This window comes from Dipodomys merriami, unplaced genomic scaffold (genome assembly GCF_024711535.1).
Source record: "Dipodomys merriami isolate MVZ:Mamm:240054 unplaced genomic scaffold, mDipMer1.0.p SCAF_52, whole genome shotgun sequence".
In the NCBI taxonomy this organism is placed as follows: Eukaryota; Metazoa; Chordata; class Mammalia; order Rodentia; family Heteromyidae; genus Dipodomys; species Dipodomys merriami.
The window spans coordinates 1369586-1395771 of NW_027206091.1; the positions used below are offsets into that span (position 1 = coordinate 1369586).

Here is a 26186-nt window from a genome sequence, read left to right on the forward strand (position 1 = left end):
TGAGTTTGCTACCTATTGTTTACATACCAGTTTCTCTACTGGCATGGACCGTGCATGGCTCTAACACATAAAACATGTAGGTCTATGGTGCCTACAATTACAGGCACAGTAACGGGTTGTTGATGAATTCAAAACTACTTATCACTACCATTAATTTTATTAGCAGATCTATAAGGAATTAGGTGTATAATAGTTTTTAATAAGATGTGTTAGCAAGGAAGAATGAAAGGGATATCATTCCATCATCATCCATACTTTCTCACATTATGGTGTTTGAACTTCTGTATTTTATTCTTTTTATGTTACTGTCAGTGGAATTTTCTTAAATTCTATTTACAAACAATTAAGTGCTAATTTACAGAAAAGTCATTGTAAATTGATTGTGTATTTTACAACCTTACTGAACACATCTATTATCCTCCTTTTGATATACATCCTTTTGGTGGAAATCCTCCAGATTTCCTATATACAAAATCATGTCATTTACAAACAAATACAATTTTATTGTATCATATGTAGATATAAAAACATAAAATGGAATTTTATTAATCTACTAGGAAAAATAATGTTATTTGCAGGGAGAGAAGACCTAGAAAAAAATAAACCGGGTAAAGTAAGGCAGCCTAAGAGAGACAAAGGGCACATGTTTTCTCTCATATGTCAAAACTAGATATATTTAGAAACACATACAGAGCCCTATAAATATATATGTGATCAACCTGACTAAAGGATGATATACTGAGGAGTATGATTTCCTTGGTGGGACTCCTTTGAACAATTAATAGAAAACTCAACAGAAAGTATAGGAAGCTGAAACGTATCTTGAACTGAGGGGGTGGGCTTAAAAGAAAGGAGAAATGAATGAAGAAAGAAATGGTGGTTAAACACAGTAATTACTCATTGTACATTGTGGAAACTGAACTAGGAGCCAGGCACTTGTGACTCACATCTGTAATGCTAGCTACTCAGGAGGCTAAGATCTGAGGATCTCATTCTAAGCCATCCTGGGCAGGCAAGACCATGTCACTCTTATCCCCAATTAACCATTAAGAAGCCAGAAGTGCAGCTGTTTCTGAAGTGGTAGAACATTAGCCTTGAGCACAAAAGCTCAGAGACAGAGGCCTAGCCTTGAGTTCAAGCCCTAGGACTGGCACAAAAAAATACTGAACTAGTAAACTTGATGAAATGGTTAGGGAGGTATAAGTGTAGTGAAAAGAATGACCTGATCAAAATGCAGTGTACACATATATAGGCATGATAAATTGAAAATGCTTGCTACAACTCAATGGTTAAATTTTAAAAATATAGGTCTGGAGGTGGGGCTAAAAAGTAGAACCATGTATACATATGGATATATGCATATATATGTACGTATATATGGAATAGTCCAACAAGTATTCTAAAAATATATTACATTATTGTGTGAAGAGATTTCAGAGGCTTATATTTGGGGTGGAAATTAGTGCTCTGAAAAAGGGAATTGCTCCTGTATATATTTTAGAGGTAAAACAGGCAGAGTTCTCTGATGGAGATGAGGAAATAAGGAAAGAGATGAATCAAGTCTGACTACTAAATCTTCAGCCTAAACATTCAGATCAAAGTTGATGATATTTATGTTCACAGAAAGATGGAGTGGTTGACTGTGGTGGATGGTACTTAGAACTTTAATAAGGACAGAGAAACTAGAATTGGAATACTGGAATTGAACATGGAAGTCACTGGTAACCAGGCAAAAACAATTCCAGCTTCATTAGGGGGTGGATTCCTGATTGGAGCAAGCTGAAAGGGTAAGGAAAGGAACAAAAAAATTTTAGAGAATTCTTTGAATTCTTGTTTATGCTTGTTTCAGGGCAAGGGTAGAAGTGGAAAAGAAAGAGCAAGCTAGAAAAAGGTATAGTCAGAACAAGAGGGGAGCCCAGTATATTAAAAAAAAAAACTGACTGATTTTATAAATTTAGGAAATGATTAGGGATACTCCATTATATAATTTATTTTTCACAACACCTAAAGAGAAGGCTATCTTCTAAAGAACTTCTTCATATGTTCCTTGAGCTACAAAGTGATTAAAATACTCTGTTCTCCAAGTTTTGCTACAGAAAAAAATACACTGGGATATGATAAATTATATAGGTCTCTAGATATTCACATAGTGAAACCAAAGGAGGATATTCTTAGGAGATGATCACAAAGGCTCAGTAGCTATGTGTGTATGATCACATAAAATAATAGTTATCAAAATGAATTCTAAGAAATGGAAACAAGAGATTTTATTTTCCTTGTTGCCATTTTTGTTTTATTTTGTCTTGTGTGTAAGTTTATCTGTTTCGGGGAGGGTAATGAAATCACAAAAATGGTGGGAAAAAGGGTTAACAAATGCAGCAGTTATACTCACTAGACATTATGTTGGAAAGGAACTATACAACTGTGGGTGGGGTCAGGAGAGGAAACAGAGAGAGTAAGGGAAGGGGTGATACTGCTCAAAACAATATACTGGTTACCTGACTTATGTAACTATAACCCCTCTGTACATCATCTTTACAGTAACTTTATAATAATAATATCTTTATAATAACAAATATTTTTCAATCTCCTATTTCCTTCCATTTTTATAACAGCTTGAGATATAATATACATATCACAAAATTAACCCATTTGGGCTATACAATTATTTCATTTTATATCCTCAGTTACTTCATGATGTTCAAGTGTTATCTAGTGTTAATGACACTAAGCATAAACTATAAGTTTTGAAACAAAGAGAGATTATTGTACTTTTACATTTTTCTCAATGACCCATTTTAATGGGTCATTTATTTACACTTGTTGATCTTCAGGGAAGAAACCATGTGACATTCTGAGACTTTATATCATTTTGTTTTATTTTACTTTAGGCAATTTCTCCTTGTTCTCTAGGGCCTCTGTAATGTTATCTTTCTATATTTTTTACTTCCTCTGGTATTCCACAGTGATTATTATAAACATATAATTCTCAAGCTATCTTCCTCATTCACAAAAGATACATTTTCCTCTTTAAAGGAAATTTGTATAAATTCTCATTCCAATATCTAAAACTTACCGAAAGTTGCTTTCTCATTTATTTTCTATAGTTTTCAGGTCTTAATTCTAGAAATATTTCTTAAGGGTTTTTCTGTGAAGTAGACATAACACAAATACAAGATCTCTCTCCATAGTAATGATAAATATCATTATGAACTAAATAGGGAAAATCATGTGGGACACATTTGAGACTTTCATGTACATGGTATCAAGGTACTTTAGAAAAGTTGTATCCAAGACAATTTGAAGCATCTGTGGGAGATTTTGTCCCTTGAATTCTATATTTCTATATACATTTGTCACACTTTATTATAATTTATTAAATAAAGTGCTCTACAAGATAAGAGAAATAAACTTAAAGACAAAGTTCTCCTCTGTCTTCATAACCACTATATCCCTAACATCTAGAAGAGTCCTTATTGCAACCAGTCATCGAATGGGTATTTGCAAGGCATGAATCATAGTAAAAAGAGCATGGCTAATGAAAGTTATTTTACAAAAAAAAAAAAAAAAAAATATATATATATATATATATATATATATATATATATCTGTGAAGTATCATCCCTAGTTCTAGGCTAAATACCATATGAGGTATTAAAATTAAGGCAAGTAAGTTAAGCTATTCAAAATCATTTTGAATTTTATTTATGTGATATTATGATTTGAACTTAGGACCCCATATTACACAGGTGCTCTATCATATTGAGCTATGTTCCAAACACCACTTTTTGCTTTAGTTAGTTTGCTAACAGTGTCTCAGTTTTTGCCCATGCTTGCCTGTTCTGTGATATTTCTATCTTCCACATAGCTGAGATGACAGGTGCAAACTCAGCTTGCTGAATGAGTTGAGGTATTGCCAACTTTTTGTCTAGGTTGGACTCAAACCAGCACGCACGCGCGTGTGCGTGTGTGTGTGTGTGTGTGTGTATTATTAGGTACTGAACTTAGGGCTATGCCCATTCTAGACAAACCCTGTATCCTTGAGCTCCAATCCAAGCTCATGTTGATGGTCATAATGCTTAAATCACAGGGTGGCTCTCATGATGAAACAGCATATATATGTATATATATGTAAATATACACACATACATATACACAAATATATAAATGCATATAGTTTTTCAATGTCTGGCTCACTAAAGATATAATAGATGTTTGTTTCCTTTTTAGACTGCTACATATTTGTAGCAATATAAAAGTTAAAATATGCAAGAGCCAAGACAAAATGAGAGCACTTTATCTTTTTATCATGATGATTCTTGAGTGCCTAACTTAAATAATTATTTAGTTTACTTGTAATCTTTAAAGTGCATTTATCTTTATGATGCAAATTTAACATCCACTGCTCATTCATTTTTCTAATTAACAAGTTTGTGACTATATGTCAACCTTAGATTATAGTTAATGAATCAACAAAAATTTACTAAGAGCCTATTATCTGCGTAAAACTGTAATTTATCTTTATCATTCAGAGTCTCATTTATGCAGATAGTGCCGGATAGCTTCTAGCAGAGTTCCAAGATGCTTAATGTTTTTATCTTGTTTATTAATAAGGAAAACTAATGAATTTCATCCGATTTAAGAAATCAAAGTAGAGCTGACAGAAAATTCTTATTGGCATACTTAAAGGTTGTTATCTTTTGCAGTAATTATATTCTGCTGCTGAAATATTTTCAACGAAAATGTAAAAAAAGTAATAAACTAAGATAGTACACATTTCATAAGTTGTGGTAAATTCCAACTTCAAAGCTTAGCAATCTATGTTTTAGCTCTATATTGAGTGGCTGCTAGTATTTCAGTTTATTCAGTATATTTAGACTGTAGATCAACAATAATCAGAACAAATAATTAAAAGTTTGCTCTTGAGACAGGTTGTCAAATATATACATGCTATAAATCAAAAAGAATTGCAGTAAGGAATGAACAGAAAGAGTGAATTCTAAGGTATTCATTGTTCCTTACGTGTGTACATTCTCAAATTATCTAACTTGCATTTGTATAAAATACAGATAATTTGATTAAAGGTAAAATTTTGTTCAAATAATTTTGTAAAAGAAAAGTTTTCAATTAAGTCTGTTAGTTTCCTTAAACTAAAAGGCATAAAAATAGAATTCCAATCTAATTTAAATATAAAATTTCAGCACATCAATCAAAATAAATTAGATAAGACCGTATATTTTCCTTATTTTAGAAACAAGATGGGTGAATACAGTCATTATATTCAATGTAAAAAATAGTGGTGAATGTTTTATACTTTCTTCTAATAAGTAACTACATAATGACCTTTTTCAAAGAAAACTACACACAAATTTTAAGAAGACTATCACTAAAGAATTTCAAAATGAATGGTTAGGCATGATAGTCCCTGTCTATAAACTCAATCATCAGGAAGTTAAAGTAAAAAGTCCATCAATTCAGCATAGCTTGGATAACACTGTGAGACTGTCTCAAAAACACAAAAACAAGTCGGGCGTGGTGGCTAATGCCTGTAATCCTAACTACTCCAGAGGCTGAGATCTGAGGACTGCAGTTCAAAATCAGATTGGGCAGGAAAGGCCATGACTCTTATCTCCAATAAACCGCTCAGAAAACTGGAAGTGGTGCTGTGGCTCAAGTGGTAGAGTGCTAGCCTTGAATTGAAGAGCTGAGAGACAGCGCTCAGGCCCCAGAGTTCACACCCCACGACTGACAAAAAAAAAAAGTTTTAAAACAAGAATGAGAAAGCTAAAATTGATTTAAAGTGCATAATAAGAAGATAATAGCATATATCTTCAATGTATGTATATTTCTTATAAATATGAAAGGCCAAAAATTGTATTATCTCAGAATTCTCCCTTTAGAAAAATAAAACTAAGTCTAAACAAATCACAAATAAAGTAGAAAATATCATACAGTGATGCCAATATTGAAAAAAGTACCATGATCTTGACTTAGAATTTAATTTTATTTTTATTAGAAGTATCTCTACATAATTAAAAAGTTAACAAGGAGTATAATTTCACCCTCACATGTAAACCATTCTTAATATTAATGTAGTCATTTAATCATATGAAAGACAGGTCACAATTTAACGATTGTTAAAGCAAATTTTCTATATCTGTTCAAGATTATAGACAGAAAGATGTGTATTTCCCTTCATTTTAAATTACAGTTAAGATAAAAAGGAATCTAGCACCGATGGTTCATGCCTATAATTCTAGCTATTTAGCAGGCTGAGATCTAGTAACCACAGCTCAAAGCCTGCCTGTACAGGAAAGTCCTTGAGACTCTTATCTCCAATTAACAAACAGAAAAACAGAAGAAGTGCTGTAGCTCAAAGTAGTAGAGTGCTAAGTGCTAGCTTGAGCAAGTGCTCAGGGACAGCACCCAAGCCCTTAGTTCAAGCCCCATGGCTGACAACAACAAATATATAATATATAATATGCACATATTATATATATGTATATAATATACACATATGCATATAACATTTATAACATATGTATATAACATATATATATTATGTGTATATATTATGTAATATGTATATATTATGTTATATACTATATATAACATATTGTAACATATACACATATATAATGTATATAATATATACATATGAATATAGTGTATATGCATATAATATATATAAAGAGAATACATGTCCAATAGTGAAATAAAGGATTAGGGAGCCATCAGTAGATAAAGGATTAAATGACAGAAACTGGATATGAATGCCCTATTAAATGAAATGAAGCTCAGGAAGGTTCAGTGCAGAATACTTGGTAGAGAAGTCCAGAGTGGGGCTTGAAAAGGCTTGGTGAGGTTTTGTGTTTAGGATTGTACCCTCCATAGGCCCAAAACTGAAGTGATGAGTATAGGTTTTAGGAAGTCTTTTATGAAACTAATGTGTTAGTTTTCTATCCTCTGTCTTCCCATCTCATGAAAAGACAGGCAGTTCATGGTTCTCTAACAAAGCACAAAATAGGAGCACCCTCTCAAAAGAAGTTGAAAACAAAGTGACCCAACTTGGAAGATCTATTAATCTGTCTCTATTATGGCACAGTGAAGCAAACAAGGCTCCTGGCTTTCAGGCCAATGACAAAAGTAATATCCAAGCAATAGTATGGTTTAGTCTCCTATGGGCAAAGGATATATTTCAAATTTTTATAAAAGTCAAAGTAGGCAAATGTTGTTATAAGTCATAGTAATTGTTACTTTAGTAAAGAAAAGGAAGTTAACTCAGGAGAGAACAAAAGACTCAACACTAAGCCATTGGTTATATTCTAATTCTTAAACTGGGTATAGATAAAATGTATATACTATAATTCATTGAGCTGTGCAGTTATAATTTATACACTATTCTCCATATATGCTGAATTTCCCCAACTATCAATCCTTGGAAACACTGTTCTAATTCTAGCATATAAATTGATTACTTAAGATACTGTGCATAAATGAAATCATTCAGCATTTGTCTTTCAGCCTTTGATTTATGTAGACTAATGTTCTTCAGTTTCATCCGCTTGATCACATTTGTCAAGGTTTGTTCATTTTAAAACCTAAGTAATGTTCCACATTTTCTTCGTACATTTACCTGCTAATAGAAATTTATGTAATTTCTACCATTTTTACCATTACAGTGCTGATGCACTAAACTTGGGGGGTCTTCAAAGTGTTAATACCTCTTTTAGATACTGTTTCCAATTATTTTGGAAAATGCTTGAAATATGATCATTGAGCCATATGTGGCAGTTCTATTTCTTTTTATTTATTTATTCAAGTTACTTAGGTCATGCTAGCCTCAGACTCATTATGCACTCCAGGCTCATTTTAAATTTATTTAAATTTATTATTGTATGCCAGTACTTGGCCATTCTTTCTTGGCTGTTTCGTTCAGACTGGCAGTATACCACTTGAGGGTTTGTTTGTTTGTTTGTTTGTTTGCTGGGTAATTGGAATAAGAGTATCTCAAATGTGTCTCCCTGGCTAGTCTCAAATCAAGAGCCTCAGCTCTTAGCCTCCTTAGTTCTTCAAATTATGAGCACAAGTAGTACCCAGATGGTCTTAAACTCTTGTTGATCCTCTTCCACCTTAATACTAGGATTGCAGGTTGGAAAATTTCCAGCTCTATTTTCAGTTTTTTGAGGAAACTGCATGCAGTTCTATAGCTATTTTACATTTCCACGAGCACAGAAGGATCTCAAGTTGTCTACATTTTTGCTAATTTATTACTTTATGTACTTTTGATAATGATCATCCTAACAAGGCATGAACTGATATTTCATTTTGTTACTAATGCGCATTTGAAAATCTTTTCATATGTCTTGGCCATCTGTATATCTTCTTTAGAGAAATATAAGCTAAAGCACTTTGTCTATGTTTTATCAGATTGATGTTTTCCTATAAATCTGTATGAATTAGCCAAGCACTGGTGGCTCACACCTGTAATCCTAGCTACTTAGGAGGCTGTGATCTGAAGATTGCAGTTCAACACTACCCCAGGCAGGAAAGTCTGTGAGACTGTTATCTCCAATAAATCACCAGAAAACAAGAAGTGGTGCTGTAGCTCAAGTGGTAGAGGGCTATCTTTGATCTGAAGAGCTGAGGGACAGCTCCAGAGTTCAGGCCCCACAACCGACCAAAAAAAAAATCTATATGAATTTCTTATACTTTAGGATATTAACCTTGTATCAGCTGTATGGTTTGCAAATATTTTCTTCACATCTAGAGACTGCCTTTATACTCTGTTGATTGTTTTGCTCATATATTCTAACTTGAGTTAATTGCCACTTGTTTTCCTTTGTCTGTACTTTTGGTGTAGAAATTACTGCCAAACCCATTGTTGAAAGGCTTTTCTTCAATGTTCTCTTTTGGTATTGGTGTCAGAACTAGTGTTTGAACTCAAGGCCTCACTTCACTTAACTTTTTCACTTAAGGCTGCACCTCTACTCTGGCTTTTAGCTGGTTAACTGAAGGTATGAGTCTCACAGCTTTGTCTGCTTGGGTTGGCTTAGAACTACAATCCTCAAATCTCAGCTTCCTGAGTAGCAAGGATTATAGGTATGAGCCACCAGTGCCTAGCTCCCTTATGTTTTTTTTTTTTTTTAAAGAGTTTGTAGTTTCATATACTACATTTAAACCTTTAATATATTTTGATTATTTTTGCATACAATAGACATAAGCCTTTGACATTGTTGAATATTTGTAATATGGCTTAATATTTAATATCAGAAAGATAATTTCAGCTTCTTGATCAGAATGTTTTGGCTATTCAAGGTTCTATGATTCCACATGAATTTTAGAAGTAATTTCTATCTCTGTGAAAAAATGCTATCAGTACTTGAACAGACAGTAAGATGTATGTGTAGATGACTATGTTATAGATAAGTACTTAAACATAGTATGGAAATACAGAAACTCAGGATATCTATTGGAGCCTCCTTTGTTTCAGTTTTTTTTTTTTTAATTGTGAAAATACCGTGCAGAGGAGTTACAATTACATGGGCAAGATAATGAGTACATATCTTATCAAGCATTGTTGCCTCCTGTTTTCCCTTCCTATCCCTTCCCATCTCCACGCGCCCCCCCCCCCCCCCCCCGGAAAGTTGTAAAGTTTGTTTTTCGACATGTTTCAGAATTTTTTTGCAATCTTCTGTATACAAATCTTTTGCCTCCTCTGTTAATTTTTTAAGTATTTATTTCATTGAAGCTATGTCAAATGGAGTTACTTTTTGAGATTTGTTGTTTACAGAAAGTGATTTTTGAATACTGCAAACTTTAGCAAGACTTTTTGCATGAAATGTTAAGATATATAAGGTCTTATCATCTGTGGAGGTTATTGTATTTCTTTCCTTTTGACTTGGACAGCTTCTTTCTTGTACCTATTTTAGGTAGGGTTTTCCAAATGATGTTGAATATATTGAACATAGTGGTGAGATTGGGCCTCTTTCCCTTGTTCTTGATCATAGAAGAAAATATTTCACTTTACTATAGTTATGAGGTTAGCCTTAGACTCTTCACATATAACCTTTATTATGTTGAAATAACTTTTTTCTATTCTAACTTTGTTGAATGCTTTTGTAGGAAATCATAAATGGGTGTTTTAATATTACTTAATGTTTGGTTTCTGCATCTATTGAAATAATTGTTGTGTATATTACATCAATTGCCTGTGTGGAAGCATTCTATTATTCCCAAAATAAAATCTACTTGGTCATGTTATTCAACTGTTTCTTTAACAATACTGAGAATCAAACACAGGGACTTGCACACATTAGTTACTATTCAACCACTGAGCTACATCCTAGCTCATTTAATCCTTTTGAACATGTTGAATTATACTTTATAGTTTAAAAATCTATTTTGTTGAGGATTTTAATATCTATGTTTATAAAGACTACTTTTCTATAGTTGTGGGGGGGTGTTACTGGGTATAGAACAAGTTTTCTTATATTGCCTTTGTATGGTTTTAGTATCAAAGTAATGATTGCCTCATAAAATCAACCTAGAAATGTCCTTTCTTTTTTAATGTTTCTTAAGCATTTGGGAAGTATTTAAGTCTTACTAAATGTTTAGTTGAATTCTCTAGAAGCCATCTAGTCGTGGATTTTTCTTGTTGGGAAAAGTCATTATTCACTCTATTTACTTATTACTGGTCTGATTTTGTTTCTTCATGAATTATCTTGGTAAGTTCAGTTTTTAGGATTATCCATTATTTTCACTATCATTTTTAGTCTCTTATTCCTATGACATCAGTTCTACCTCCTTTGACATTTTTGGTTTTACTTATGCTTTCCTTTATTCATGTTTGAAAGTCTGGCCCATGGGCCACATAAGGTCTGTGGAATTATTTGGTACATGACTGTAAAGACATGTATTCTTGTTCATTTCTTGGTTGCCCACACCCAGCTTCATGCTTTAACAATTTTTATGGTCTGCCATTGCTATAAATACCTAAATGCCCTTTGCCAAAATAAGAACCTTTCCCTACCTCTGAAAGGTCTGTTGATTTTATTGGTGTTTTTTAACTTTTTTTTTTCAGTTTTCTTTTTTCTCTATTTTACTGCAGAGAATCTTACAGACTTTTACCTGCTTACTGTTCTTTTTTATCTAATTGGTGAGGCATAAAGGTTTTCTTTTCTGCATCTCAAAATTTTTCGTATGCTGTATAGGTGTGAGAGACACAAAGGAAAAGACAATCTGTGTGCTTGTGTACATGCAGTTAGAAACAAATTCACATAAACTAGACAAAGACTCAACCATTTGAATTATACTTGGTCAATATTTGTCTTGGGATATCTCTTGCTTTTTTTTCTTCTTCTTCACCACATTGGTTTTTCCAAGTGTGATATACAATTTCCAATTGTTTGTGAACTTTCCAGTTTTTCTTCTACTTTTTTTTACTTTCAATTTTGGTTAGAAAACACTTGGTAAAAGAATTGGTATAAAGATATTGGTATAAAGATTGGTATAAATTTCACTATCACTGAAAATGATTTATCTTGGAGAATGTTCTTCAGAAGAATGTGTATTTAGCTAACATACATGTAGCTTAGGTCTTTAGATGCCTTTTATTAACAAAAGTTTTTAATATGATTATAATTTATTAATACTTCATTTTCCAGTTAGTGTTTTGTGCTTAATAAATTTTGTCAACAAAGTTATGAAGATATATTATTGTAGTATCTTTCCCATAAATCTTATACATATCAGAATTAGCTTTATATTCCAATTGAATTTGTATGGCTTGGTGGTCAATTAGTATCCAATTTCTGACATATTCATTCCATTTGATATATTTCCAGTTATGTTGTAACAAGCTCCTATGGGAGTTCTATTTTTAGCTTTTGTTGAACTTTTATGTTGATTTGGATAGTGGCTGTACTTTTACACTCCTACCAACAAGTTTTCTTCCCTGAATCTCTTGATCTTCAACATTTGCTGTCTTCTTGATGATACCCATTTGGAGTGAATGAAATCCCAATTCTGTGGGCTGTATCTACTTTGAGACAATTATTTCCTATGATATTAAGCTTTTTATTTTGTATTACTATCCTTTTCTTTGTGGTACAGGGGATTGAACACTGCTAGTTAAACTGTTGTGCTACACCCAAATCTTAGCAGCCTTTTTATTTATGCCAATCCATTGTGTTTGATTCTTTTATTTCCTGAACTATTACAGTTCTATTCAGTCATTATCTCTGTAGCTGGAAATATTTTCCAACTAGTCCCTGGGTCACAGGGACTAGTTTTTGTCTTCTCTGTGTAGGCATTCAATATTCCATGACCATTTATTGAAGAAACTATCTTTTTGGCAACAAATGTTTTTCCCATCATTGTCAAAGACCAGATGGCTCAATGTATGTGGGTCTTCCATTCCAATTTGCTGGCAGTCATTTACAAGCAAGACAACTTGCAATTTGTGTTCTCCTCCCAAGTTTTGTCTGGATTTGAATCCCATTCTCAACTCCCACTGCTGGTCGACATGGGTTCTCAGGGAGGTTATCTGCTTGGACAGTTTTAAAGGCTTTGGAAATAGAAAAATGCAGTCTTCTACTGTCCCTGGCTGAGGCATATGTCTTTAAGACCTCTCATGGGATGAATTCCAGTGAATAAGTTGGGAAATACTTGGGTCTTCCTTTCCAGGATGTTTGCTATACCAGACACAGATTTCTCATTTACAAATTGTATTTTTCTAGAACCAGTTTTATGTACCCAGTTTGTACATATGTGAAGTCTCTGAAATGGTTTCCTTTTTCTTTTGTCTGAAGCAATATAGAGTACCCCAAAAGGCATTTTATTCTCTACCATTTTGCTTAGCACTGTTTGTCAGGAGTCAATTTCTTTTATAAACCTGAAGTTCCATTATTTCTGTGTTTCTTCTCTTCTTGCCTTTCCATTGCCACTAGCCTCTCCCTAAAGCCACACACATACCTGAGATTTCTTTTCAATTCGTGGAGACATGGAAACGTGCTAAGTGTCTCTAATCCATTTGCTATCTTACCACTTTCTCCTTTTATTTAGTCTTGAACAACCAATTATGCAGTTATAAAACATCTCAATATTTTCTCAATGTACTTTTATGTAGTGATAATTCGTCTTCCTGATCTTTAAAATTCATTACCTAATATAGTATCAGAAAGTACTAAGTTTAAAAAGTGTATCAAAGTGTCTAGCCAGTAAAACCAAAGATACCATTTTTACAAATTGACAGTATTGGTTATTCCAGAAAGAGGATTGGTGGGAAATGGAAAAATATAATTTATTTTGCAATATTGACCATATTTCGATACCAGTTCAGTTTATGAAGTTTTCAGAGAAAAACTGAAGAGATGTGATATTTGTTATGAGTAGTCTTTAGGGAATAATTGCATGTCAAGCGCAAAGGGAATGTATGGTTTTGCTATGATGCAATACTTGTTTAAATGGTGACATCTTATTCATACATATTCCAAAACAAATATATAATTCAGTGTTGCAAAATAAAATTATGTCTCAATGTATTATGGCATGCATTCTCCAAAGTTATGGACACTGTAGTAAATGTGTTGTCATTTGAGATAAATAACTGATCATTAGATCTATAATTCTCAAATTAAGTTTTCCTGGTGTCCTCTAATTTTCTGTGAAATTTTACATTTTGGAAACTATTAACAATAAATGATGTCTATAGATTCAATGAATGAATTCATATCTTAAATGGCAAGAGTACAACTGTGAAGCCTCAGAGCGTTGCTCATTTAATAAAAAGTATAGGAATTTTTCTTCTTGTTCTATTTTCTGTATGCAACCTGCCAATCCCATCTACATTTTCTGTTTCTCCTTTTGGTTGTTCTAATATATTTATTTTCCCTTAAGTTTAGCCTGTATGCCCAGTAAAAGACTAGCTGCTAAAGACAGGAGTCTATATTTTTGAGTATAAATAATATAGTAATTTACTATCTATCATAATCCAATCTTAGAATGTGCAAGAATCAACCCTCCTTTGACAATCTATCATTCTTCTTGTCCCTAAATTATTTTCATCTTTCTCCATATAAGCTTATTCCAATGTAATTTATTTTAGTGTTTGAAAACATTTTAAATTGATCACTCCACAAAAGGTAAAAATTTAAATTTCTAACATATATATTTTCATGATTTCTCACATACACGTATTTTCTTAAAATTGTTACCATCAAATTTCAAAGAAACAATCAAATAGTAAACAATTACAAATCACAATTATTATGAAGTATAAAAATCAAACCTTTATTAGAAGCACATTTCATAAAGAACTTGTTAAGCCATACATCCAGATCTTCCTCCCAATTACATCAGGTACCTAGAGATGAGTATTACTTATTATTGGGAAGACAAAGTTAACTCTTCTGTTTTGCATTCTTTTATGTTATTTGGGAGTGGAAAGCTTTCTGGTTATTTATAGTAATGGTTATTTTACAGTAATACCATTGTTGAACTTCTAAGCTAGACAAAATTTTTTTTATGGGAGAGGGAAGGGATAGTGGGAAAACAAAGGAGGGGTAACAATGCTGGACAAGAAATGGACTCAACACCTTACTAGTGTAACTGTAACCCCTCTGTACAGCATCTTTACAAAAAAATAAAATTAAAAAAAATATTTTCAGTCATGCAACCTGTGACTCACTCCTCTAATACTAGCTACTCAGAAGGCTGATTGCAGTTCAAAGCCAGCCCAGACAGGAAAGTTTTGAGACTTTTTTATACAATTAACTACTAACAAGACTGATACAAAGCTGTGGCTCAAGTAATAGAGCACTGACCTTGAACAAAAAAGCTCAGGGTCAGTGCCCAGGCCTCAAGTTCATGCCCCCATAACTGGCACACAAAAATATTTTTAACGATTAGCTGACAACTCAATTTGATAGCTCTGAAATATTTCTCAAAACAAATAGAAATGACTGAGTTTGCAAAAGAATCAACTACTTGGCCATTAAGTTAATCCCTGTCTAAACACCAGTACTAGGATTTAGGTCAGATTTTAAAGCACTGCTTTATTTGTACAAAGAGAGAAAGAGAAAATTACTTGAGGAAAGTAGAAAGATGTGTAGAATAATTCCAAGCCATATGAAATTTATAGGCAAAACCTATTAAGTTGACTACCTGATAATTAAGACTTAAATTCTTTTTAACTATTACCCCTGGAGAAAACTCTCCTAAATTATTACCCCTGGATAGCTTTCTTATAAATTAAGTTTTCCTGAAGTTTCGGGATATGTGTTGTCCATGGGAGAAGAGAAGAAAGATGTATGCCTAGGTATCAGAGTTTTTCATTTTTAGAAGCAATTCTGGTTTGGTGCCAGTCCTGGAGCTTTGAAGTCAGGGCCTGTGTGCTATCCCTGGGTTTTTTGCTCAAAGCTCAAGCTTTACTGGTTGAGCCACTGCTTCACTTGTTTTTTTTTTTTTTTACTGGTTAATTAAAAAGAAGAGACTCTGTGACTTTCCTGCTCAGGCTGGCTTTAAACTACAATCCTCAGACCTCAGCCTCCTGAAGTGTCTAGTATTACAGTTATGAGCAACTGACACCTTGTAGAAGCAAATTTTTTACTATGCTTGTTAATTTTGCAAATAAAATCATTCTCTTACACCAAATACCTGAATCTAGATATATGATATGTGGGGAAAAAAGAAGAATACTTTTTGTCATGATCCATCATTGAAGCTGATAGGGTAATGCCGTAACAAGCTTCACACCTTAAACTACATCTCAGCAGAGGCTACTATAGGGCATAGTACTCAGAAAGCAAAATAAAACAACAGAAAATACGATCCACACTGTGGAGTGATTTTAATCAAATTGAATCAAAATGTAATTTAAATCTGAATTTCATTTTTAAATTTATTTTTTTCCTCAAAAATTGTTTCTTCTTACAGTATACCTATAAAAAAACTAAAACAAAAACAAGTATCTTCATTATTTTTACAAGCTGCCTAATTAAAAACAAGATTTGAAATAATGCTAAAAATACACAGTTGCCTAAAAATGGGAGAGGCAGTCTGAACCATAGGTAGAAATTGAGCCAGACCCTTATGTTTTTGTTCCGAAACTGCAGTCAATTCCAAATCTACTCCGGTGAAAATGATACCTACCTGTAGCCAATATTATATCCTGAATATCTGGATATTCATGAGACGGTAGATGCGGGTGGAAAATTTCAGAAGATGGTAGACTTCTTTCAATATATATCTCCTTGTTATTAACCACAAACTAAGCAGGACATTTTTAAACAATGCCTGGTGTCAAGAGAGCTCAAGCAACTCCCAAATGTTCATTCTGTAAAAAGTACATTTGTAAAAAACAGTGAGTTATTTAAAAATTTTTCAGACTGAATTCACAGCCACAGAAAACATGCTCGTGTAAAAACACACACAAAGAAAAACCTATCGCAAACCTGGCCAGAGAGACAACATTCAAGATAATACAAGTCATCATTCCTTATCTAGTTTAACAATGATTAGTAACTATTCACTTTTCCTACAAAATATCTTTTTTTGTACTAAGAGGACTTTTCCTTTGTAACAGTTTAAGTAAAACTTTAGCATGTGACTATGAACTGCGTGTTTTCTAAGAGTGTATTTTATTCGCTAAGGTTAAGATGCATGCTAGTGGAAAAGTGTGCCAGTCCTAGTTAGAGGCAAATGAACTAGTTCTAACTTTGTTAGAACCTAGCCGTAGTACAATGCCCCCAAATGAAAAACTAGCCTGTTTGTGACTAAACTTAAGTTTATACAGTCTGGTTCGGCAGATGCCTTTGTGAACAGTAGTGACAAAATCCAGGTGTGTGTCTTTTCAAACAAAAGCAGCCCCTCTGTAGGAGACCTTGGAATACTGCTGTGCCGGGATGACAGGAAAGGTAAAGCCGACTCGTTCCGCCGTTTCCACAGCTGGCGCCTTTTAAAATGACGGATTGGCTTCACAGGGACATGTCTATATGCTTTTAAGTGAAGCCGACATCAGATCTAATGTTATGTATAACAACTCTGGACTTCTCAAAGGATGAGCGCACCTGCTTCAGAAACCTCCTAGTCACACACGGAAAAATCCAGGAAAACGCCCAGGAAAGGACCGTCCGATACGACACGTGCCAGACGGGAGCAACTCGCTGACGCACGGGCCCGACGCACGGGCCCGACGCACGCGCGCGTCGCGGGTCTCCCCGAGCCGCCGCCAGGCCTGGAGGGCTCCACTTCGCACGACGGCCCGGCCGCCCACCGCCAGGGCCTTCCTGGGGGCGACCCCGAGGTGGCAGAGCTCACCACACGTGACCCCTAAGGCCGTCACCTGACGCGGGAATCACCTCACCCCCCAGCCCCGGGAAGCCGCGGGCCCCGCCGGCGGACCGCTAGGCAGCCCGACGAGAGGCGCGCCAGCGGGCAGCGCGCCCGGAGAAGAGGCCACAGGGGTCCGGGTGGCTCCCCCGGACACGCACCCAGAGTGTAGCCCGCGGGTACCCCCAAAGAGCCGCGCCCGCAGGAGCTGCTGTAACGGTCGCGCTAGAGGGCGCGCCTTCAGGCGGACCTCAGCCTTGCGGCCGAGGAGAACGCTTACCCGGCTCCACGCCGCCCCCGCGAGTCCTCCTCCCGCCGCGGAGGCTGACGGGATCCATAATATGAGCCGCTCTGCCGCGGAGGCTGTCGGGACACGTAGTCTGACCCGCCCTGTCGCGGAGGCTGACGGGACATGTAGTTACCCTCCGCCACCCAGTCTCTCTCTCTCCTTCAGCCCGGCTTCGGAGCGCCCCCGCGATTCCCTCAGGCCTGACTTCCGGTTCCCTCGCGCAGCCCTGACCTCCGTCCCGCCGTGATTTTCCAGCCGGGAGGCGCTCCTCCACCCTTCCGGTCTCCGCCCGGCATCGACCCCTTGGGGCGGCGCGCGGTTGGTCCGGCTCAGGGCGGCCGGCGCTGGCGGGCCTGGATCTCGCGCGCGTCCGCTGGGCAGCGGGCCCGGTCCCGCGGCAGCCCCGCTCCTCCAGACCGGCTCTCCCGTCCTTGTGTTAACCTCTGCCCGCGGGCAGGGCCACGCCCCGGTCGTCGCAGCCACCGACATGGGAATCCCTCCGCGGCGCACCCGGAGCGGCCACCTTCGCGGGGGAAGCAGCGGGGTCGTCCGGGAAACCGGAAGCCCGTGGTGACCTCCGGCGACCCGGCTGGTTTTCGGTCCGTTTTCTAAGTACTGGGGAAGTCGGAACCCGGCGGCCTCAGGGGGCGGCTCCGCGGAGTCGGGGCCCAGGGTGAGTACGTCTCTCCGGCCGGCGGGGGCCGACGCCGGTCCGGACGCCCTCCTGCTCTCCGCCCCGAGCCCTCTCTGCACGGAGCGGCCCCTTCGGGTGTCCCGTTCCTGGCTTATCTCCACGCCCCACCTGTTACCAGTCCTGCCGGGCCCTTTCCTCTCCCTTTAGCTTTCCTCTCTGCCGTCTTGATTTCCTGGGCGCCATTAGATTCCCTTCATTCACTGAAGAGACACGTTGGACGGAAGAGGGACATAGCACTAGGCCAGTACTGTCTGGGGTGCTGTGATCTCAGTCCCCTGTATTTGTCAACGAGTGTCAGTATGTAGTGGCTGTCGGCCGTCTAAACAGTGCTTTCCAATCCTCTATTTGCGGTTTTCTTTGCTTTCTTTTTTTTTTTTTTTCTTTCAAGGAAGGGTAACACCTTTATCCCCTACACACCAGGAACTCGAATACTGGAAGTGATATCATACACCCATAAAAAACCTAAGTTGCCCCAGCCGAGTTGGGAGTACCCTGAGGTATTCAAAAACATTGACCCTTGATCCTTAAACTTAAGGATCGGGGAGGGGGAGGGGGAGAGGGGAGGGGGAAGGGGGAGAGAGAACACTATAAGTTCATGTACGTGTGTTTACCGGGCTCAGGGCTTCTAGATCTTGGGAGCTGTACCTGAGCTTCCCCCCATCCCCAAGGCTAGTGCTCTACTGTTTCCCTTCCAGCTTTTTTTTTTTTTTTTTTTTTTTTTTGCTAGTTAACTGGAGGTATGAGGCTCCTGGACTTTCTTTCCTAGGCTGGCTTCAAACCTCCTGCAATGCTCATATCTCAGCCTCCCGAGGTATGAGCCAGTAGCACCCAGCAGGAGACACTTTTTATTGCTAGAATTTTAAGTTGGATTGAGCAATGTCTGAAGGTATTATTTTAATTCCAGTCCATTTCTTTCAAGACACTGTAATTGCCCAGTCTATTGTGATTACTCCATCTTTCTTACATTGGAAAGGTATATCAGTCACAGATAGTTATAGAATTGTAATGCAGTATTACTGGTGATTAAAGTTTTATGCAAATGAAAGGCTTCACGGTTTTACTAAAAGAAACATTAGTGGGAAATAGCACTGGATTGGATCTGAGCACTAGGGCCTCACATTTTGTAAGAGAGAGACAAATCTTCTCTCTCTAAAATAAGGATACTTACTTTCCAAGGAACCTAAGCATAATTCCTAGGAACCGTAATAGATCTCAGGTCTGATATCCATCTACATGTCTCAGTTATCCCATCTATAAATTAGGAAGGTTCTTGCCCACCTCAGAGGTTTTACACAGATGGATTTTTTCTGAAGAGCAAATGAAGTAGTTCCCTAAAAAAGTGAAGCATATTGCCTAATAGTTCTTAGGGTTAGAAAATAATAATTTGATAACACTAGCAGCATTTAATGTATAACAGGTACTCAGTTGCACAAAGATATATTAGTTTAAGAACTGAATGAAAAGTATGCTACTACCCACACTCTATCACTAAGAGTCTTTTCCTGCCACAAAAATGCATTTCTGCACTAAGGCTAATGATTTGAGATAATAAAAATTAGAGTGGTGTTTTTCATATTGCATGTTTGAGTACATTTTTGCTATGATAATAGGCAAAATTACTTTTGAGCCTCAGTTTCGTTAACTGTAGTAATAATTTTCTTGCCAACTTTTTGTCACTCTGTTTCTGATACAATTGAGAAATCCCTCCTGTTGTTCAGGAGGCCAATCTGTATTGGGATTAAATTTTTCCTTCACCACATTTGAATGATGTAGCTCAACTCTGTCATTTAAAGGTTGGGAATTTATGTCCATAGAAGTGAAATGAACTAATCTCAAATGAATGTTAAAGATGCTAGACTACAGTCTGGGTTTCTGAATCCCTGACCAGTGCTACCATAGAGTTAATGCCGCCTTGTCCTGATAGTTAGGAAAATCACAATTCATTTTGTGTTACCTTTCAGAACATTATATTAGGAAGATAGATTTAGAAGACAGCATATTTGAAGTCACATCACAACATTGTCACTGTTTTGTTGGGTAGCTGTAGGTAAGATATTCATCTTTTTAAAAGAATTTGTAAATTAGGGTAGTACTGCTTACCTAAGAAGTAGGAAAATGCACGCAAAAACATAAGTGGTTGGTATTTGTCAAATGATCAATAAATGGCAAATATAATGATGTTGAAAAAGATAAGATATTCCTAGAAAAAAGACCAATCTGGTATCAAAAGATACCTACATATTTTCTAGTGCCCCCCCCCCCAAGAATATATAACATGAAGATCTGAGCCTCCTTAGTGTTGGTCACAATGAAGACTCAAACTTACGACGGTTTAAAATACTTTCAGTTAATAATGTTTAAACTTGTTTACCCATATGTGTCTCTTTAGCTTTGGGTATTAATGTTGTCTTTTCTCACCAATTTATTTAACAAATTATGTTCTTGTTTGTCTGTGATGTTAAAAGAATTCTAGTTGCAGGTGGAATCCTGTAAATTATGTAGATACAGGACTTATGATTACTTTATGCACCTTGATATTCTGACTTATTTAGATCTTCAGTGGAGCTAAGTAACCACATAATTTTTTTCTTTCATATTTTGTTTCAAACTGTGTGGATTAAATACAAACAATTAAAATCCAGCACTTAATGTGCCCTAGGCAGTTTTGCTATCATTTGAGTCACTCCTCAAGTCCTTTGTTTGTAACTTGTTTTTGAGATAGGGCCTTTCATTAATTTTGCCCCAGCTGACCTCAGATTTGCAATTTCCTTCTGCCTCTGAATAACTGGAATTACGGGCTTGTGATTCTGAGGCAGTGGTCCACACTTCACTTTGTCTAACAGTGAATTAGGTTGTCTCCAGCTTTTTGGAACATTCTTTAAAAAGCCAGATTTCTTTGTGTTTTTGTGGCACATTTCTTATTAAATTTTATTACAAATTCACTTGAGCTTGTCTTTGGGAAGTGTTTTGATAATTGTGACGTTGTTGTCTAGAAAATATATCTTTATGTGTGTGTGGCGTGGTGGGGGGTGGGGGGTGGGGGGACATCTGGAGATCCAACCCAGGGCTTTACATATTACACATGTTAGGCAAATGCTGTATCACCGAGCCACAACCTCAGTGGTGTAATTTTCAGTCACTGTATTTTGGGGCACTCATTTTAAAGATTAACAGAAACAAATATTGGTTACCTTGAGAAAATTTAAATTACATTAGAATGCCAAAATATTAGGTCTACCTTGATCTAGTTTGTTATGTATAGTAATAGCCAGTTGTTATACTTTTACACTTTATCCAGAAAATCAAGCATCTTAACTACTTGAATGTATATCTATGTAGAAACATTTTGTTGTAACAAAAGTATATAAATGGATCTTTTGTTAAGAGGTAGACTACTGCTACTGTAGTTCCATTTGCTTCTCTGTAAAAATAAGGTTCAGAAAGGATAAAGGAAGCTTAAGTAATAAAACCATAGGCTATACATAGTCTACTTTACTATTTTGCTAGCAGTTGGTAGTATAGTAATACGTAATAATGGGATATTTGCCTTGTATTATTGGTTACTTTCTAAGATCTTTCTTTACAGGGCCCAGAAACTACTAAGCTCAAGGGATTGGATTTGTAAACAGTAATGGTTCACATTCATATTAATTAGTTACCTAATACGGGACTATTTTACCTGCTGTTAAACTAGACTACGTTGTACCACTTTAGTAGCCATCTACTCTATTCTACTTTTAAGGCATTCTCTGCATAGATAAACCTCATATGCTGCTACTTGTTGATACTTTGAGTTTGCCTTATTGGAATAACCCATATCTTCTTTTTAGAAGGGAAATTATGATAGTTTCTTCTGGCAACAATATAAATGGAATGATTCTTACTGTTTTGCAGTAGAGGTGAACCCAGAGAAAGCAAACTCCTGTAGAGGAAGAAATCTTAAAACTCTTCATTATTAGGAGACTGTGCAGCTTGTATCAAAAGGAGCATGAAAAAAAATCTGCCACTTTTTTTTAACACTGTAGCATAGGTCATTTTTGTTCTTGGGCTTTGTTGATAAACTGGGAAATACTCTAATTCTTGGCTATGAGTTGTCTTAGTTGGTTCAAAACTTTTAAATGGTGTGAATAAAGATTAAATAATAGGATTTATCTACTTAACACTTAACAATACACGTGCTTATTTTTGCCTGTCTTTTCTATAATATCACTTAGACACAAATCACTTCATCTAAACTCTATCTTAAGTTGAAAGCAATTAGAAGTTTTTAACTATAAAATGACAAAAGCAGCTGGGCACCAGTGGCTCAGGCCTGAAATTGTAGCTACTCAGGAAGCTGAGATACAACAATTACAGTTCAGAGTCAGCCTACGCAGGAAAATCCATAAAACTCTTATTTCCAATTAGTTTCTAAAAAGCCAGAAGTGGAGCTGTGGCTCAAGTGGTAGAGTGCTAGCCTTGAGCAAAAGAGCTTAGGGACAGCACCCAGGCCCTGAGTTTAAGCCCTAGGACCAGCACAAGAAAAAAAAAATAGAAAAACAAAAATACAGTGAAAATAAACCATATAAATAAACATGCAAACAAAACATTTTTAGTATATTATCTGACATAAAGTAGAACAAAAGCCAGTTCACCAAGCTGAATTTTTTGAGGAAAGTAAGCATAGTGAAATATGCATTAAATTTCCTCTTTACATCTTACTGTCTACTTATTTTACTTTGGAAAACTTACTTAAATTCTTCTAACTCAATTCCTTTCCCTATAAAGTTCTCAAAAGAATGACTGATAATGAGTCATTAATTTTTATTTCAAGCAAGGAATAGTTTTCAATAATCATTAATTGCTAATCTAAGATACATGAAATTTTGTTGATGGCCTTTAGACTGTTATAATTAATGTTGTATTTTAAACTAAAAGAACATCATACAGTATTTTTAGTTTCTCATATATGACCTTACTTTATTTTTTCATGAAGTTGTAAAAGGTTTCAGCTACTCTTCCTTCCATAGCATTTTTTTTTTCAGGAATTCTCAGGTCTAGAACTAACGCTGAATTTAATAACAAAAGCAGATGTAAAGTTTCCTTTTTATTAACTAATAAGGTAATTGATCTCAAAGATTTTGTGGTCAGAATCTGGTTTGAATTCTTCTCTATCCATTCTTCATTTTCTAATCAGTATTAAGAATCTCATAGGTAGTGATAGGTTGGGGACAAAAAGATAAAACAGACACATCCTGTAGTTTCATGCAGCTTAAGTTTTAATAGAGCAAATTACCTTTCTATGGCCTACATATAATGTGTAGGTGATTCTTACTTTATTGAAGGACCATAACATATTATACATAGTGAATCTTCAAACATTAATGTGTCCTTTATTGTGAGTATACAAACTTAAGCAATTATTAAGGGAACAATATAGTATACATTAAAACTTGCATAATATGCCAGAATTCTCCTAGACATGAGAATGCTAAGGTTGATGAAGGAAAATATGTGAGCATGAGATGTTCTTTTAGAGGAAAGGGTATTTCATGTGGAGCAGTTATGTATGTGTGGAGCAGGTATGTATGTGTATTCGTTTTCTGGTGACAGTGTGTGTGTGTGTTCTTGTCAAGTCCTCTATAATCACAATTTTTATAAAATTTTAAAGAGCTTTCTCATAGTAAATTGCTAGAGGTATGACTCAAATGACAAAGAGTACCAAGGCCCGAATTAAAGCTTCAGTACCAGCATGAAAAAATAAAGAATGGAAGAATGGATGGATGGATGGATGGATGGATGGATGGATGGATGGATGGATGGATGGACGGATGGACGGACGGACGGACAGCCTACTTTATAGCTATCAGTCATTTAAAGTTCTTAAGCTTCTGTGAGGTAATGTTATTTCCTAAGTTTATAAATAAAATAGAGATTTTAAACAGCTTTTCCTGAGTTATATGGATAATAAATTGGAGAACTTGGATTAGAACCCAGATAGCTCTGTTCTTAACTATGCTGTGCTGTGTCTAAAAGAAAACAGGAATATTTAATCATTGTTCTGATATTCACATTTTTCAAAGTGTATTTTTTTCTTGTTCACTATTCGAGACATTTATATTTTATACTCTTTATTTTAAATAGCTGTCATGGATGCATTATTAGAAGACGATATATGCATTCTTAATCATGAAAAGGCTCATAGGAGAGAGACAGTGACTCCAGTCTCAATATATTCAGGAGATGAATCTGTTGCATCACATTTTGCCCTGGTCACTGCATATGAAGACATCAAAAAACGACTTAAGGATTCAGAGAAAGAAAACTCTTTCTTAAAGAAAAGAATAAGGTTTTTAGAAGAAAAGGTAATTTTTCTTTTGCTTGTACATTTTATGACAGAATAATTCAAAATATTTGAAACTTCAAATATTTTGTCCTCTCTTCCATGGTTTTACTAACTTTCCAAGGACAACTCACTATGAATCTCCTAACTAGACATTAAAGTTGTGATTTGCTAGATAAATATTTGTAGAGTTTTACAGCTTGGAAGGAGATATATTCCGATTATTTTCATTCTTTTGTATACTATGGTACCCTCATAGCTGTATGTACTTGACTCTAAAATTATGAATCTATAAACAAGTGACATAGTATCACAGGAGGACACTTCTAGATTAATGTTTAATAAGGTCTTCTTCCACATTCTTTTTTATTCTTTCACACCCATAATGGGAATAATGCTTTTAACTAGTAATGTCATTTACTTTTTCAGGGAGAATGTTGACACTTCTAAGTGTTATGGAATAGATAAGCAATGTAGCTGTTTCCTTTTATTTATTGGACCCTGAGAGCTTGTTTGGAGGTTCTAGCAGGGGAGCGCAGCTACTCGTATACCCTGGACCGAAGACGGGTCCTCCTCTATCGGGGATGGTCGTCCTCTTCGACCGAGCGCGCAGCTTCGGGAGGGAGGAAGGGGACACCCACCTAGCCAGCCAGATCAGCCGAATCAACCCTGGCAATCAATGGGGTGACAGATGTCGCACCCAGATCGCCCTCACATCCTTCTTTTATTTACTGGGAAGTCTTTCTTGATTACCCATTTACTTTTGAGTTTTAAATTTTAGTGTCTGTTTTTTGGTTTTTTTTTTTCCCCAGATAAACTTACATTTGCTTCTTAGAAATGACAGCTTCCACAGAGGGTAAAGGAAATGGTTATCAGCCAATAAATTCATTATTCTGTATTAAAAGACTTGAAGATGTAAGTGGGTAGAGCTCAATTTATGAAGGATAGGAGTAAAAATGGGTTAAAATGGTCAAAATTTATTTGTGTGAACTTTAATTATGATTTAAATCTGTTATATACTGAATAAAAATGGAGAAGAAATTCGTTATATACTGGATAAAGATAGAGAAGGTAACTTTTTGAAGCTCATTGTTATGCTTGTTTTAAAATGTAGAGAAATAGGATTTACCTTGTTACCAGTAGTTCTATACCAATTCTTGAGTAATACATGATTTAATGAACTAGCATGTCTGTTCCTTAAAAACGTTCAGCCTGAGCTGGGTGCTGGTGGCTCATGCCAAGTAGCTACTCAGGAGGCTGAGATCTGAGGAATACATTTTAAAACCAGCCCAGGCAGGAAACTGTCAGATTCTAATCTCCAATTAACCACCAGAAAATTAGAAGTGGCTCTGTGGTTCAAGTGGTAAGAGTGCTCACCTTGAGCTGTAGAGCTCAGGGACAGTGCCCAGGCCCAGAGTTCAAGCCCTATGACCGAAAAAAAAAAAAAATTCATTCTGGCCAGGCACTGGTGGCTCATGCTTATAATCTTAACTACTTAGGCAGCTGAGATCTGGGGATCACAGTTCAAAGTCAGCCTGGATAGGAAAGTC

The 26186-nt window shown here is 36.0% G+C and overlaps 2 protein-coding genes across 7 annotated transcripts in view; one reads left to right on the top strand and one right to left on the bottom strand.

Moving 5' to 3' along the window:
- The window catches only part of Zcwpw2 (zinc finger CW-type and PWWP domain containing 2), a 105215-nt gene extending 87516 nt beyond the window's left edge, over positions 1–17699 (bottom strand). For 2 of the 3 annotated variants that reach the window (XM_069998507.1, XM_069998506.1), the window contains exons 1-2: positions 17612–17699; positions 16153–16336 (exon numbers count right to left, since the gene is read on the bottom strand). The gene's annotated coding sequence lies outside the window, so the exon portion shown is untranslated. Of the gene's footprint in view, positions 1–16152; positions 16337–17069; positions 17320–17611 lie in introns of those variants that run through there. The other variant, XM_069998508.1, reaches the window with a different exon arrangement.
- Positions 17700–18204: 505 nt separating this feature from the next.
- The window catches only part of LOC138811024 (5-azacytidine-induced protein 2), a 28111-nt gene continuing 20129 nt past the window's right edge, over positions 18205–26186 (top strand). For 2 of the 4 annotated variants that reach the window (XM_069998501.1, XM_069998505.1), the window contains exons 1-3: positions 18205–18293; positions 20276–20361; positions 24438–24658. In XM_069998501.1, the coding sequence (XP_069854602.1) occupies positions 24443–24658 (216 nt within the window). In that variant the 5' untranslated portion in view covers positions 18205–18293; positions 20276–20361; positions 24438–24442. Of the gene's footprint in view, positions 18294–20275; positions 20362–24174; positions 24192–24437; positions 24659–25459; positions 25552–26186 lie in introns of those variants that run through there. The other 2 variants (XM_069998502.1, XM_069998504.1) reach the window with 2 other exon arrangements.